The following is a 16,220-nucleotide window of genomic DNA, read 5'->3' as shown; positions in this document are numbered from 1 at the left end:
ACATGATTATAACAGCAATTCTCTAAATTTAAAAGAACGCACAGAATACTATATACTTTTTCGAGGCCAGTGACTGGATATAGGTAGCAGAAGTATTGTCGCATGTTTGGAAGGTTATACACCAACTCCAGGACGGTGGTCACCTCCAGGGAGGGTGGGGGAATGGGGCAAAGGCAGGGCACACAGAAGGCTCCAACCATACCTGTAATGTTTTAGATCTTTAAAAATATAGCATTAAGAAATATGTCACCATGAGCCTTTGTTACTTCTGGGTGATGAGTGGTTGTTCCCAGTTCAAATTCAGAGGCCACCACTCTGCCAGGTGTCAATTATTTAGTTGTTTGAAATAGAGAGAGGGCAGGGGGATGGTGGCTGAGGTGGTGGCATTTATTAGTGGGGATCCCAGCAGAACACAGCACATGCAAACTGAATCAGTCAAGGAGAGTTTTATAAAGGGAGTGGTGACAAAGCTGTGGGCGGGGGTTGGGCAGTGCTGGGGTTGTGCAGTCCTTTGGCATTAACCATGCTGGGAGCTGTTTCCACCTCTCGACCTTAGGGAGCTAGTCTGGAGGGAAGAAAAGTTACCCAACTTGGAGACAGAAGGAGCCGCGCAGACAGGGCTGCAGGGACTGGTCTTTGAGTGAGGGACACTCCAGCAGGGGGAGGAAACCAGAGAGATAAATGCTACAACCGTGTCCTCCTCCCTGCTCCCAGATGGACGGGCCCCCCTGAAGCCAGAGGGCTAAGAGAGCCTCTGGGTCAGACCATGGGTGCCATCAAAGGCGGGGGTGAGGGGGAGGTGGGTGGGAGGGTGATGAGACCCTGGAGGAGAGCTACTCCGGCGTCGCACTGGGAGAGCTTGGGGCAGCATCTTTCTACCAATCACACGAGCTGAGTTTCATCAGTTGTTGGGGGCACATTTTTCACAGCTTACCATCTGTGAAAATGGGGTGTATCTTACAGTGGACAGTGGCTTGGCTTTGTTGAAGTGTACATTTCAGGATTTTAATGGCTGGTACAACCTTACCTGTGCCATCTTGCTGGGTGTTAGCCTTGGGTGCTGGTTATATGATTCTGGACTTTTCCGTGCGTATGAAAGAGCAGACGTGCAAGGGGAGAACTGAATCTCCCCACCCCCCCACTGACCTCCCTGCCCACCCCCAGGCCATGGACAGCCAGAAGCAGTTCAGCGGTCCGGAAATCCAGTTCCTGCTTTCGTGCTCCGAAGCGGATGAGAACGAGATGATCAACTGCGAGGAGTTCGCCAACCGCTTCCAGGAGCCGGCCCGGGAAATCGGCTTCAACGTGGCGGTGCTGCTGACCAACCTGTCAGAGCACGTGCCGCACGACCCGCGCCTGCGCAACTTCCTGGAGCTGGCCGAGAGCATCCTCGAGTACTTCCGGCCCTACCTGGGCCGCATCGAGATCATGGGCTCCTCGCGCCGCATCGAGCGCATCTACTTCGAGATCTCGGAGACCAACCGCGCCCAGTGGGAGATGCCCCAGGTCAGGGGACCCGTGCGCGGGCCTGCTCGCCTCCTGGGGCTTCGGGCAGGCGGGTGCTTCCTCCTTGCACGCTTGGACCCCGCATGGGGCTGTGTGTGCCTTGCACATCTGCTCTGCAGGTCTTGCAGCGCTCTGGCAAGCCCATGGCCACCGTTTGGTGCACATTTTATGGGCCCTACTGTGCCCTTGCACGTCCTTGGCTCACCCATGGCCACTGCTTGCAGACTTGGCCCACACATGGATGTACACCCGGCAGGGGCTCTGGGGTGCCCTGGCATGCTGGCCCACGCCTCACCAGTCACCACATGTGCCCCCAAATGCACTCTGAGCCTCGCATGGTTATGCACGTCTGCCATCCCCCCCTCCCCGTGCTGCCGTGCCCTCCTTACCCCCTCCCTCCCTCAGTCCCTGGTGCTCCCCACATACTCCGCAGGAACCCTCAAGGTCTAGGCCGGGCGCGGTGGCTCACGCCTGTAATCCTAGCCCTCTGGGAGGCCGAGGCGGGTGGATCGCTCGAGGTCAGGAGTTCAAGACCAGCCTGAGCGAGACCCCGTCTCTACTAAAAATAGAAATAAATTATCTGGCCAACTAAAATATATATAGAAAAAATTAGCCGGGCATGGTGGCGCATGCTTGTAATCCCAGCTACTCGGGAGGCTGAGGCAGTAGGATCGCTTAAAGCCCAGGAGTTTGAGGTTGCTGTGAGCTAGGCTGATGCCACGGCACTCACTCTAGCCTGGGCAACAAAGTGAGACTCTGTCTCAAAAAAAAAAAAAAAAAAGGTCTTGCACACTTACCTGTGTCCCCTGGGGCACCACTGCACACTCACCACCCACCTGGCCCTCACGTGGCCGCACCATCCTTGCACTCGGGATGTCTGTGCATCCCTGCATCTGCAGGAAGCCCCCGCTCACCATGGCCTTCGCACCTGCTCCAAGTGCAGGCTATGGGAGCCCGGGCCTCCCCCACCCCACCCCTCCCAACGCCCCACGTGCAGGCTCTTTCCCTTAGTGTTATTGCTCGGATCACCCTCTTCCTCCTGCTCGCCCCTCCCCATTCCCGCTTCCCTCTGCTCCTCAGGCGCCATGTGGGCCTGGAACACTGGCGGGGCAGTATAATAATAGCAAACACTCTATGGCATTTATTAGGTGCCAGGGTGTTCTAATCACTCAACATTGACTAAGTCGTTTGATCCTCACACCAACCCTATAACATAGGTCCTACTATTGTGCCCCATTTTACAGAAGGGGAAATGGAGGCCCAGACAGTTAAATCAAAATCACTCAGCTACCTAGTGGCAGAAACGGAATTGGAATCTAAACAAGCTGGCTGCAGAACCTTTGCCTTCAATCACTATGGGGTTTCTCTCAAAGAAGCTAAAAACAGCTTGTTGTGAGTTCAAATCCTACATCTGCTACCTCTCATCTGCATCACCTGGGCATGCAACTGTCTGAGCCTCCGTTTCCTAGGGTGGTTGTGAGGATTAAGTGAATTTTATGAGTTAAATGTGCCTGCTTGGTACAGGGCCTGGCCTTACTGAAGCAGTTACAAGAGCACCTCCAGCGAGCGCTCTGCAGGTTTGCCATTAATAATAAAAGCAACAATGCGTTCAGGACAGCGCCTGCTACGGTGAACACTGGCAGACGCCGCTGCTGTGGTCGCTGCTGTCCCAAGCCCCTGCTGACGGCGTCCCCATCCTGTCCCCTCCGCCCCGCGCCGCAGGTGAAGGAGTCGAAGCGCCAGTTCATCTTCGACGTGGTGAACGAGGGCGGCGAGTCCGAGAAGATGGAGCTGTTCGTGAGCTTCTGCGAGGACACCATCTTCGAGATGCAGATCGCCGCGCAGATCTCGGAGCCCGAGGGCGAGCCCGAGACGGACGAGGACGAGGGCGCGGGCGCGGGCGCGGGCGAGGCGGGCGCCGAGGGCGCGGAGGAGGGCGCGGCGGGGCCGGAGGGCGCGGCGGGCGCGGCGGCGGCGGCGGGGATGACAGCGCGCGCGGTGGCGGCCGCGGGCCAGGCCCTGCGCCGCCTCAGCTACCGCAGCCTGCGGCGGCGCGTGCGACGGCTGCGGCGGCTGACCGCGCGGGAGGCGGCCACCGCGGCCACCGCGCTGCTCTGGGCGGCCGTGACGTGCGTGGGCGCCGCGGGCGCGGGGGCGGCGAAGGGCGCGCTGCGCCTGCTCTGGGGCTCGCTCTTCGGCGGCGGTCTCGTGGAGGGCGCCAAGAAGGTGACGGTGACCGAGCTCCTGGCGGGCATGCCCGACCCCACCGGCGACGAGGTGCACGGCGAGCAGCCGGCTGGGCCCGGCGGTGACGCGGACGGCGAGGGTGCGGGCGAGGGTGCAGGCGACGCCGCGGAGGGCGTGGACGACGAGGAGGTGGCGGTGCACGACGCCGGGCCGGGCGGCCCCGACGGGGCTGTGGCCGTGTCCGACGGGGGCCCATTCCGGCCCGAAGGGGCTGGCGGTCTTGGGGACATGGGGGACACGACGCCGGCGGAGCCGCCCACGCCTGAGGGCTCCCCCATCTTCAAGAGGAAGCTGGGGGTGAGAGGGCGGGCGGGCACGGGGGGTTCTGGAGAGACGGGGCTGGGTGGAGACGCACACAGAAGAGGCGCAAGGCAAGAGGGACCCTCAGAGAGGGACAGCGAGATGGAGAGACACACAGAGAAAGGGCCCAGAGCTGGAGACCTGGAGAAAGACTCGCAGTTCCTGGGACAGACAGGGAGAGAGACACCTGGGGGACCAAAGAGAGCAAGAGACCCAGGGACCAAATCAGAGGGAAGAGAGAACAAAGACCCAAGACGGGGTCAGGGGCACTGGGGAAGACCCTCGGAGACACACGTGGTTATGGGGAATGAGGCAGCCCACGGGGGAAAGGCCCCCGGCGCTGGGAGTGCCGTGGTGCGGTGTGGGGGTCAAGGCGATGCTGAGAAGTCTCTGGGGAGAAGAGATCCACTGGGAGTCAGCCTGACCCTGCGCAGTGCTTTGGGCCTCAGTTTCCCCTCTGTAAAATGGGAATCATCATCCTCTGCCTTCTGGTGGGGGAGTGTGGAACTTAGATTGCCCAGGGTGAGGGAAGAGAAGAGGAGGCAGGGAGGGGCAGGCAGGTCAGCGCTGATGCTTGCCCTGCCCCCAGGGGGATGGCGAGGAGGAGGAGTTGCCGCCGGAGCCCGAGCCAGAGCCAGAGCCTGAGCCAGAGCCCGAGAAAGCCGAGTGAGTGGCCTTGGGGCTCAAGGGGCCCAGCTCCCTGGACTGGGAGTCTGTAGAGGTCAGGGCCCGAGGCTGTCCTGGCCACCGTGTGTCCCCAGCACCACCCAGCCCCGATTCAGGCACAGAGGAGAGGCTCGTGAAATCAGTGCTCCGCTCTTGCCGCCAGGAGCACCTTCCCCCAGCTTCTGAGTCTTTCTCTCCTTTCCATTCTGCTCACGGGGCTCCTCTCCAGGAAGCCGACACTGACACCTGGCCCCTCCTAAGTTGAGGAGGTGTCTCCTCCAGGTTCCCACAACCCCCTGACCTCCCTGGGCTGTCACTGTCATTGTCACTATCTGTCTCTCCCATTGGAGCCTCATGAGGGGAGGGCCTGAGGTCATCTCATCACCCTGTGTCCCCAGCTCCATTCAGACCTGGGCCAGTGAATGGCTTTGAATGAATGAATGAATGAATGAATGACCTCCTGACCCCTCTCTGTGTCCTGCCCTACAGTGCCGAGAATGGGGAGAAGGAAGAAGTCCCTGAGCCCCCACCAGAGCCCCCTAAGAAGAAAGCACCTCCTCCACCCACTCTGAAGAAGGAGGAAGCTGGGGGCGAGTTCTGGGGAGAACTGGAGGTGCAGAGGGTGAAGTTCCTGGTGAGGCTCCCAGTGAGACCCCCATGTCCCACCCACCTCTCCTCCCACTGTGTTCTTGGCCTCACCTGTTCAGGCTCTTCTCCAAGGCGAATACCAGCTGGGGACAGGGCAGAGATGTCCTCAGACCTGGGGACAGGGTGACATGTTCAGGTGGCCCTCACTTAGCTCCTCACCCCCTCCATGCCCACTGTCCTTGTTCCAACCTCCATACCCCTTTGCTCATCTGGGGCCACCTGCCTGAGCTTCCCACCTCCACCCTCTACCCACAGCTAAGTTCAACTGAGGCCACCGCTCTGGCCCTCCTCCACAGCCTGTTTCTTGGCTCTGAGCCTTTAGGGTCTGAGCCCCCACACCAGCCCCAGCTGCCAGGGTGGAGGTCTGAGTTCCTGGGGAAGTGCTCATCTCACCTGGGCCAGGAAGGAGGGCAGGCGTTCGGGAGGCAGGTCCCAGGGTTCCATGTGTCCTGTCTCCTCTCCAGGCCCAGCCTGATAGGAGAGGGTGAAGGAAACACATGGAGCAGAAGGTGGTTCAGTGAGGATTCGTGGGAAGAATGAGGGATAGAGGGAAAGACAGAGGTGGAGAGAAAAGAGGAAGGGGGAGATGGAAGATGTCCCCGCCTGGGGTAGAGCAGACAGGGTAGCCTCACATGGGAAGCAGCACAGCAGAGTGGTCGGGTGTGTGGACTCGAGTCCAACTGCCGTGTTCACATCCTGGGTCTGCCTCTCCTTGACTATGTTACCTTGAGCAAGAGCCTCAGTTTCCTAATCTGTAAATTGGGTGTAACAGCAGTACCTGCTTCATAGGGTTATGGTGAAAATTAAACCATTCATGTATATACAGCTCTTAGCCCAGGTCTTGGTATACAGCAAGCACTCAATAAATAGGAGGTTGTGGGATCAGATATTGAGAAACCAGGTGTTTTGCTTGTGGGCAATAATGGGATGGATTCTCCCGGGAAGAGGCTGGACTGTGAACTCTTTCTCCTTTTCTCTTCCTCCCAGAACTACCTCTCCCGGAACTTTTACACCCTGCGATTCCTCGCCCTCTTCTTGGCATTTGCCATCAATTTCATCTTGCTGTTTTATAAGGTGCTGATCATGGGGGGCTGGAAGGGTCAGGCCCTTATCCAGGCTGTGGGGTGAGAGGCTCAGCCCTCCCCACCCCCCGCAGGTTCCCAGGGCCCTGCAGTGAAGGGACAAGAAGTTGTGCTCAGGGTTCTTAGGAGGGTTCAGGGTGGACACCTGGATTTTGAGACACCCCCCACCCCAGCATAGGATAAGTGGGGGTGTCTGGGTCTATCTGGGACAGACGCCTGAGTGCCTGTGGGAGTTAGAAGTGGGATCTGGATTCCCTGTCCAGCTCTGCCAGGGGCCAGCCCTGTTCCCCTGGGTGCAGGCCCTCATCTCTCAGCAGGACCCATTGATTCAGTCAAGCATCTTTGCTTTCACGTAAACTAAAGAGAAGTTTGTGGGGAGGAGGAAATGGGCAGCTCATAGAATGGAAGGAAAGGGCTAAGAACCAGGCCTCCCAAAGAACAATAGACCCTCGGAGTCTTGCCAGGGGTCTAGAAAACAGGACAGAGAGGCAGACTAAAGATCAGAGTGTGTTCCCATCATGAACTCGGTTAAGAAAAAAACAAAAAACAAAAGCAAAAAAAGATCAGAGTGTGGCTTCTGTGCCATAGAGTCTTGCCTCCACCACTCACTGGCTGTGTGATGTTAGGCAGGACACTTAACCTCTCTGTTCCTCAACTTCCTCATCTGTAAAATGGGACAGTAACAGTGTCTGCCTCATAGAGCTGTGAGGATGGAGAAGATCGACATATGTAAAGCACTTACAACAGTACCCGACATATAGAAAGTGCTATATAAACGGTAGCTATTACTAATTTTAGGATTAGTGTTAATATTAGTGGTTAGTCTCTTTAGGGCTCCATTATGCAGATGAATCAACTGTTTTCAGTCCTCTGTCACCTGGTTCAATGGGCAAATTCTCAGGACAGAGTCTGATTTGCTACCTAGAGTCCTGGACCCGCCCCTCGATCTTGATTGACAGTCCCACCAAGACTGGTCCTGTCCAATGTCAGGAATGGAGGCTGTTAATTTTGTTAGTGGGTTCTGGGTATGGCAGCTCAGGAGCCAGGATGCCGTGGCCCTGCCCTGACGGACCTCTGTCCTCACTTCAGGTCTCAGACTCTCCACCAGGGGAAGATGATATGGAGGGCTCAGCCGCTGGGGACCTGTCAACTGCAGGGTCTGGTGGCGGCTCTGGCTGGGGCTCAGGGGCCGGTGAGGAGGCTGAGGGTGACGAGGATGAGAACATGGTGTACTACTTCCTGGAGGAGAGCACGGGCTACATGGAGCCCGCCCTGCGGTGCTTGAGCCTGCTCCACACGCTGGTGGCCTTTCTCTGCATCATTGGCTACAACTGCCTCAAGGTGGGCCATGACCCTGGGCTCCAGGGCGGAGGCCTGTGGAGGAGGGAGGAAAGGTGGGGCACTGGCGGAGAGGACCCGGGGCTGGGGCTGGGGGCCCTCACAGTGGTCAGGCCAGGGGGTCCTGGAGCTGGGGTAAGGACCGGGGAACTGGCTACAGGATTAGGGACTTCGGCAAGGATGATATTCAAACCAGGAACTGTCACTTGTCATAGCTGGGGAACTGAAATGGAAGAACAAGAGTTCTTTGGGCTTAACAATTTTACATGTGATGTTCCCTCTGCCTTCGATGCTTTGCCCTGCTTCCACCCCCTTACACCTACCTCTGTTTTACTCATTCTTAAGGCCTGAGTTCAAACTTCCCTCCCTCGGAAGGCCCCAGGCTGCACCAGGCACCACTTCTGGGCTCCACAACTCCCCTGTTTTTCTCCCGTCTTGGCCTGGACCCTTCCGCGCCCCCCCAGCCCACCCCCGCCCCTGTCCTGACCCTTCTGCCCGTGTCTCCCCATTCCTGCCCTCATCATTCCGGGAAACCTCTTCTAATGTGGGGTCTCACGGGCGAGTTCCTGCCGCTCTGCTGAGTCTGTGGTCTCGCGAGGCGTCTGACACCCGCCCTTCGCCGCTCTCCGCGATCTAGGTGCCCCTGGTGATCTTTAAGCGGGAGAAGGAGCTGGCCCGAAAGCTGGAGTTTGATGGCCTCTACATCACGGAGCAGCCTGAGGACGACGACGTGAAGGGGCAGTGGGACCGACTGGTGCTCAACACTCCGTAAGGCCCAGCCCCCACTGCAGGGCGGGGAGGGGGCCAAGGGCTCCCGTCCCTGCTGGCCCTGACTCATTGTCCCCAAGCCCTCGTCTTCCTCTCCGTCAAGTAGACACATTTCCCCTGCATTAAAGTACCTGTGGTGGTGGGGGGTGCGGAATGGGGTCTGGTGACACATGGAGATTGCTGGGCCCCAGCCCTGGAGGTTCTGGCTCACTGAGTCTGGGGTGGAGCCCAGGAACCTGCATTTTGACTCGTGCCCCGGGTGTGATCCTCACCCAGCTGCCGTGAGTGGGAAGTAAGAAACCACCTGGTTTTTAAGCAGGACCCAGGAAGGGAATGAGGGTGTGTGAGGGTGATGCGGTGAGACTGTAGACCCCCAACCTGCACCCCCGGCCTACTCCATTTCCCCCCAGATCAAGTCCCATTTCACGTGTTGATACAGTGGGGCTGCAGTGTCAGAGGGTGACAGCTCTAGAATAAGAACACCAGGCCAAGTTCAAACTCTGGGTTGGCCATATCCAAGCTGGGAATTCTCAGTCAAGTCACTTAGCTTCTCTGTGCCTTAGTTTCCTCATCTGTAGAGTGGGGATGAATGATAGCCCTGCCCTCACAGGATCTTGTGATGACTCAATGAGTTAACATAGTTTCTGCAGCACAGTAAATCCTAGACAAGAGCTGGAGGTCATTTTATTATGGAGTCCTGCCTACTAGAGAGGGTGTGAGGAGGAAGGGGGGGTAAGCCACGCCAAGCACAGCATACACTCATTGTCACTGTCAAAGGCACATTTAGCTTACACACATTTAAGTACGTGTGCTTAGTGGAGGGTTGGGGAGAGAAGGAGGGAGGGAGGGAGCGCTGTTTAAAATAGTGTCTGCTCGGCCGGGCGCGGTGGCTCACACCTGTAATCCTAGCACTCTGGGAGGCCGAGGCAGGCGGATCGTTTGAGCTCAGGAGTTTGAGACCAGCCTCAGCAAGAGCGAGACCCCATCTCTACTAAACATAGAAAGAAATTATACGGACAGCTAAAAATATATATAGAAAAATTAGCCGGGCATGGTGGTGCATGCCTGTAGTCCCAGCTACTCGGGAGACTGAGGCAGAAGGATCGCTTGAGCCCAGGAGTTTGAGGTTGCTGTGAGCTAGACTGATGCCACAGCACTCACTCTAGCCCGGGCAATAGAACGAGACTCTGTCTCAAAAAAAAAAAAAAAAAGTGTCTGCTCAAGATCCTGACTTCTAACGACCATGTCCCGTGAAAAGGAGCCACCCCCTTAGAGAAATGGTAGCTTTTATGGCTGGGGCAGGGGATGTACACGATGAGCCTGGTTTATCTTTTTGGGTCAGAAAGCAAGGATGTGCCCCGTAAAGAATGGTGACATGTTGACAGGAACCAGGAGCCAGCTAGATGGGGCTCCCACTGGGCAAAGCCAGGACAATATGAACATCAATAAGGACAGGAAGTGTAATGAATTGAAACCCTTCAAATAGGTCTAAGTGCCATGAATTCCTAACACATCTTCACTCCAGGCCCTCAAAAAACAAAACTCAGCTGGGTGCAGTGGCTTACACCTGTAATCTCAGCACTTTGAGAGGCCAAGGCAGGAGGATCCCTTGAGTTCAGGAGTTTGTGACCAGCCTGGACAGCATGGCAAGACCCCATCTTTACAAAATAAAAAAAGAAAATGAGCCAGGTGTGTGGCGTGCGGTTGTAGTCCCAGCTACTCAGAAGACTGAGATGGGAGGATCGCTTGAGCTCAGGAGTTTGAAGCTGCAGTGAACTGTGTTAGTGCCACTGCATTCCAGCCTGGGCAGCAGAGGGTCTCCAAAAAAAAAAAAAAAAAGAACAACTTATTGGCCACCTTTGAAGGATGCCAGGGCATAACTTATCACTCAGAAAACTGATAAACAAAGGGCTAGAATCATCATCAAATGCAATGAAATAAAACAGTGGGAGAAATCAGGCTGTTCCACCGGAGTTGGCACAGGGTCGGTTGGCCTAGACTCCTCCGTGCCTGTCACCACACGAAAGCCCCCCCACAGGAGTGCGATTCTGGTGTCTTTTTGCACACCTGGCCCTGAATGCAAGTCCCTGCCTTACCTGGGCTCCACCAAAGATGGCAGCAGGGTGCCCCCTGTGCAGAGTCCCCTGTGAGGGAAGCACTGGGGTTTCCAACCACCCTGGCCTGGCTGGTGGGTCCTGACCCCTCTTTTCCTAACATCTCACGGTCGCTCTCTCCTGGCAGGTCTTTCCCCAGCAACTACTGGGACAAGTTTGTCAAGCGCAAGGTGAGAGGACGTGGATGCCGAGGTGGAAGGGCCTCCTGGACTGGGTCCCTTGCTGCCTGCCACCCGGCCATCGCAGCCCTGCCAAGCACTTGCTTTGTGTGTGACCTTGGGTGAGAGGCTTTGCCTCCCTAAGGAGCACCTCCGTTTCCCCATGGGGAAGTGGACACGATGACCACGCTTCCCCGTCGTGAATGACTGAGATATGGAAAGTGCTTAGCGGGGGCCTGGCACCCAGCGGATGCTCAGTAAATAGCAGCCAGCGGTGCTGTCTGAAGCACACAGTTAAGCACACACTCTGCACCCCAAATGCCCACTTTTCCACTCCTGGCTTGTCAACCCTTTTGTGCCTCGGTTCCCTTCATGTTCAAAGTGGGGCACTAATAGGGCCAACCCTACAGGGTTGTAAGATTATATGACCTGCTGCGTGAGCGGTATCTGGCACATAGGAAAACACTAGATAAGTGTTGGCTGTTACCATCATTCGTTCAGTTGATAAATGTTTATTGAGTACCTATCATGTGCCAGGAAATATTTCAAGAACTTAGGATCCAGCAGTAAACAAAACAGTGGTTCTGACATTCAGCCTGGAGGGACAGAGGAGGAACACATTCGAAATGTGCGGGTGGTGATCAGAGCTGTAGTGACGTGGTGCGGGGGTGGGGAATGTGTGTGTTGGCCGGGAGAGGCTGCTGTTGTGTGCAGGGCACCCAGGAAAGGGCACGCCAATCAACAAGGAGGCGAGGGTGTGAGCCCGTGGAAATCTGGGGAAGAGAGTCTGGGATGGGGGAGCAGCCGTGCAAAGGCCCTGAGGCAGAACGTGCCTGGCATATTTGAGGAGGCCAATGCGGCTGGAACAGAGTGAGTGAGGGGGCGGAAGAGAGAAGCTAAGTTCATAGGTGACAGGGGCCCGATTATTTAGGATTCCTTGCTTGCCTACCTAAAAATAATTATCCCAGTTAATTTGGCTAATGAATCAGCTGGGCCGTTATAACGTTTGGACCCTCTCCCTGAGGATCTGAAGAAAGCTCTGGCCCTTCTCCCCAGAAAGATGCACCCCCAGTTTCTCACACAGAGTTTGGAGTGTCCCGAAAACAGCCCTCGCAGGCCGAGACACACATTCCCCCACCCCTGCCGTGTGTGCACAGCCTGTGCTCTCCTGTGCAGGTCCTGGACAAACACGGGGACATCTACGGGCGCGAGCGGATTGCAGAGCTGCTGGGCATGGACCTGGCCACGCTGGAGATCACGGCGCACAATGAGCGCAAGCCCAGCCCGCCGCCCGGGCTGCTGACCTGGTGAGCCGGGGGCGGCCCTGGCCAGGCCTGGGGCAGGCAGGGCAGGTGGCCGGGCTCTGACCCTCAGGCACCTGCCCCCAACCCCTGCCCCCACACAGGCTCATGTCCATCGATGTCAAGTACCAGATCTGGAAGTTCGGGGTCATCTTCACAGACAACGTGAGGAGGGGAGGGACTCAGCAGGGGAGGGGTATTGGGGGTTGGGGACTCCACCCTCAGTGTCCCTGGCCAGAGGGTGACTCCTGAGCCCCCGAGTAGCTCTGATGCCCCAGGCTCCCTGCCCGCCTGCACATCCTTTGACCCCTGAGTGCTCTTGGATTCCCAGATGACTTCCTTCTGCAGTGGGCTCCCCACTTGCCCCTGGACGCCTGTAACCGAGAGAGCTCGTCACTCCCAGTGCTCCCTAATCAGAGGTGCCCCCACCCCGGAGCATCCCCAGCCCTCCTGAATGGTCCCTGCGTGCGCCCTGACTGCTGACCTCTGTGTCCACAGTCTTTCCTCTACCTGGGCTGGTACATGGTGATGTCCCTCCTGGGGCACTACAACAACTTCTTCTTCGCTGCCCACCTCCTGGACATTGCCATGGGGGTCAAGACTCTGCGCACCATCCTGTCCTCCGTCACCCACAATGGGAAACAGGTGTGGAGAGGACCCAGCGGAGGGGTGTGGGCTGGGTAGGGACAAGCGTGGCCACGTGGGCAGGGGTGGAGGGGTCTGGGCCGGGCAGCTGGGCCAGGCAGGTGCAAGGCCAGGCGGGCCGAGCTGGGGCAGTGAGGGCAGTGAGGCCCGGGGGCTGAGGGCCACACGGGCTGAGCTGGGGTGAGGACCTGGAACGGGCATGGGGGAGGGACAAACCGAGGGTGGCGCTAACCCACCCCGTGCCTGCCCCCAGCTGGTGATGACCGTGGGCCTCCTGGCGGTGGTGGTGTACCTATACACCGTGGTGGCCTTCAACTTCTTCCGCAAGTTCTACAACAAGAGCGAGGATGAGGACGAGCCTGACATGAAGTGTGACGACATGATGACGGTGAGTGCTCTGCGGCAGGTACTGACACCGCGTTTTCCTGTCTGTGAAGAGGTTCATAATAGTACCCGACTCATGGACCCACGTAGGTACTTTGAACACTGCCAGGCACATAATAAGTTGCTCCTTAAATGTTAGCCATTGTTTCAATATTATTTGAGGTTTTAAAATGGAAAAGTTCTCAAGCAAAGTACTGCTGCCACTTAGGAGCCATGTGACTTGGGGTAGGCTCCTCAGCCTCCTTCCTATGCCTTGGGGGCCCTACCTGAAAAATGGGTGTAATAATAGCTCCGACTTCTAAACAGTGCTCCCCAGGCGCTCACACTTAAAAGACTTAGCATGGTGCCGGGCGCAGGTTAAGGATTACATAGATGTTAGCTACTAGCATTATTGTCCGTAATTAAAAATATCACCCACAGGATCAACATGCAATACATGTTTATATTTTATTTTCTCTTTTATTCTAATAATGGCGGCCATAACCCAAATTGATTTTAACTTGCTAGAGTCACAGGCCACAGCTGAAAGAATTGTTTCAAGGGTTTATCTCAGAAGGTGTCCTGTGATCTGGCCCCATGAGTCCCTGCTCTCAAGACAAAGTCCAGCTCCTCAGACATTCGAGGCCCCACCAGACACGGCCTTGCCATCCACAGCCTTAGTCCCATCACAGTCTCTGATCGTAGCTCTTACCCAAGATGACTGAGTTCTCTCAGATCCTGGGGACACAGAAAGCATAAGTGTAAAATCTTTCCCATGTGCCAGGTAGACCATGTTCCACCCCCACCCCCACCCCACTCTTAGAACCTTCTTGTGGTTTCCCAGTACCCTGTAGATAAAATTAAATCACCCCACCATGGCTTACAAAGCCAGGGAGGAGCTGGCCCTGCATGAGTCTAACCACAATCCCTCTTGCTTTTTACTTTCTGGCTGCCTGGTCCTCTTTCAGTTCCTCTAAGGCCGTGTGTTTATTCAAACACAAGCCCCTTGCACCTGATGTTCTCTCAGCCCCCAACCCCAGGCCCAACCTGTACACACACCTCACCTTTCCATTGATACCTCACCTTTCAATTTAAATGCTGCCTCCTACAGGAAGCCCTCCCTGTCCACTGGACCCTGTGACCATGTCTAGCCTCATCTCTCTCCCTGCTCTCACTCACAGGAACTCTGTTTTCCAGCCCCACTAAACCTCTTTCAGTTCCTCCCAGGAGCAAGATTTCTTCTCCCCCTCCAATGGTGATGTAGCATGTGGTTTTCTCTGCCCGGAACATTCTCCCACCACCCTTTCACCTGACACCATCTCTAAGTTCCAGTTCACATGTGTCTCCTCTTCGAGGAAGCCTTCCTTGCCTGATCACCGAGGCTGGGTCACAGGCCTCCACTGGGCCTCCAAAGCTCGTCCTTGATCTCACAGTGACCCCTCTAAACCCCCAACCTCTCTGCCATGGCCCCATCCTGCCTGTGCTCTCCCTGTCACAGCCCTGACCATTTCTGGGCTGTCGCTGTCTGATGCTGTCTGCAAACCCTGTGACCTCAGCAGAGGTCAACCATGATTCGTTGTTATGTCTCCAGCCCTGCCTCGCCCAGGGCCCCTGCTGGTACTCAGTGAGTACTGAGTGATTGCGTGAGTGACCAATATGTTCCCTGCTCCTCAGTGTTACCTGTTTCACATGTACGTGGGCGTCCGGGCTGGCGGAGGCATCGGGGACGAGATTGAGGACCCAGCAGGCGATGAATACGAGCTCTACCGGGTGGTCTTCGACATCACTTTCTTCTTCTTTGTCATCGTCATCCTCCTGGCCATCATCCAGGGTCAGTGCTGGTGGGAGTGGTGGGAGAGGGTGCCCAGGGGCAGACTAGCACCAGGGCTGAGTGCAGGCCCAGGATCCAGTCTGCCTGGATCCCAGCTCTGTCTCTCCATTCTGTGAGACCTTGGGCAGGTCATCCCCATGGGCCTTAGTTTCCCCATCTGCAAAAGGAGGGTGTTCATGGTACCAGCTTCATAGGGTTATGATGAGGACCAGGTCGATTCATGCGTGCTGTGTCTGGCTCAAGTAAGTGCTCAGTAAACGCCTGGTATTATTCTTCTTAGGAAGCAGGGTGAGATTAGAGAGATGGGGCTGGAAGGCAAGGCCCAGAGGTAGGTATCCAGGGAGGGAGGAATCTGAACTGGGCCAGGCACTGATCTCCATCCTGTCACCCCAGGTCTGATCATCGACGCTTTCGGTGAGCTCAGAGACCAACAGGAGCAAGTGAAGGAGGATATGGAGGTGGGTCCTGTCTAGGGGTACCCAGAGGAATTACGGGGCCCTGGGGGTCAAACGGGCCTCGACTTGGATGTCTCTCACCATTCACAGACCAAGTGTTTCATCTGCGGAATCGGAAGCGACTACTTCGATACGACACCACATGGGTTTGAGACTCACACGCTAGAAGAGCACAATCTGGCCAATTACATGTGAGCGCGGGCCCACCAGCCAATCAGGAGGGTGGGGGTGTGGCCGCCGACAGCCAGGGCGGGGGCAGTGGCCCCGGGGAGGAAGGGGTGTGGCACCCATGTGGGTGGATCCCCAGCCAGCCAATCAGAAGGAAAGGGTGGTTCTGACCTGTCTCCTGCGGCCCTCCCACTCTTAGGTTTTTCCTGATGTATTTGATCAACAAGGACGAGACAGAACACACGGGTCAGGTGAGGGGGCGTTAATGGGAGGACAGTGGGCAGAGGCATGGAGAGCTTTAATATAAGGCCAATCAGCAGGTGGTAGTAAAAAGCTCGTTTCAATACCAAGCGTTTGAAGACGTGACCAATCCCTATCCCCCAATCCTAGGAGTCTTATGTCTGGAAGATGTACCAAGAGAGATGTTGGGATTTCTTCCCGGCTGGCGATTGTTTCCGCAAGCAGTATGAGGACCAGCTTAGCTGAAACAGCCCCAGCCGGCCCTCCACCCCCACCTCAAGTGCCTTATTCTCACAAGCAAGTCCCTTAGCCCCCCACGCACCTCCCCCCAAGGCAGCTGGGGGAGAGGTGACCTTGTACTGGAGAAATAAAATCTGTGCAACACCCCTG

General features: G+C 56.6%; 1 protein-coding gene across 2 annotated transcripts in view; it reads left to right on the top strand.

Annotated features, from left to right (window-relative positions):
• Positions 1–16,218, top strand: part of RYR1 (ryanodine receptor 1) — a 105,281-nt gene extending 89,063 nt beyond the window's left edge. For both annotated transcript variants that reach the window (XM_045532097.1, XM_045532098.1), the window contains 17 exons: positions 1,165–1,506; positions 3,229–4,050; positions 4,643–4,719; positions 5,209–5,353; positions 6,355–6,441; positions 7,539–7,790; positions 8,425–8,555; positions 10,797–10,839; positions 12,004–12,134; positions 12,233–12,293; positions 12,627–12,773; positions 13,027–13,161; positions 14,811–14,967; positions 15,361–15,425; positions 15,513–15,613; positions 15,790–15,841; positions 15,981–16,218. In XM_045532097.1, coding sequence (XP_045388053.1) covers positions 1,165–1,506; positions 3,229–4,050; positions 4,643–4,719; positions 5,209–5,353; positions 6,355–6,441; positions 7,539–7,790; positions 8,425–8,555; positions 10,797–10,839; positions 12,004–12,134; positions 12,233–12,293; positions 12,627–12,773; positions 13,027–13,161; positions 14,811–14,967; positions 15,361–15,425; positions 15,513–15,613; positions 15,790–15,841; positions 15,981–16,076 — 2,844 coding nt within the window. In that variant the 3' untranslated portion in view covers positions 16,077–16,218. The remainder of the gene's footprint in view (positions 1–1,164; positions 1,507–3,228; positions 4,051–4,642; positions 4,720–5,208; positions 5,354–6,354; positions 6,442–7,538; positions 7,791–8,424; positions 8,556–10,796; positions 10,840–12,003; positions 12,135–12,232; positions 12,294–12,626; positions 12,774–13,026; positions 13,162–14,810; positions 14,968–15,360; positions 15,426–15,512; positions 15,614–15,789; positions 15,842–15,980) is intronic.
• Positions 16,219–16,220: the final 2 nt, after the last annotated feature.

This window comes from Lemur catta, chromosome 19 (assembly GCF_020740605.2).
Source record: "Lemur catta isolate mLemCat1 chromosome 19, mLemCat1.pri, whole genome shotgun sequence".
Classification (NCBI taxonomy): domain Eukaryota; kingdom Metazoa; phylum Chordata; class Mammalia; order Primates; family Lemuridae; genus Lemur; species Lemur catta.
Note: the sequence above shows the minus strand (reverse complement) of the source record. Positions and strands in the feature narration are given on the sequence as shown.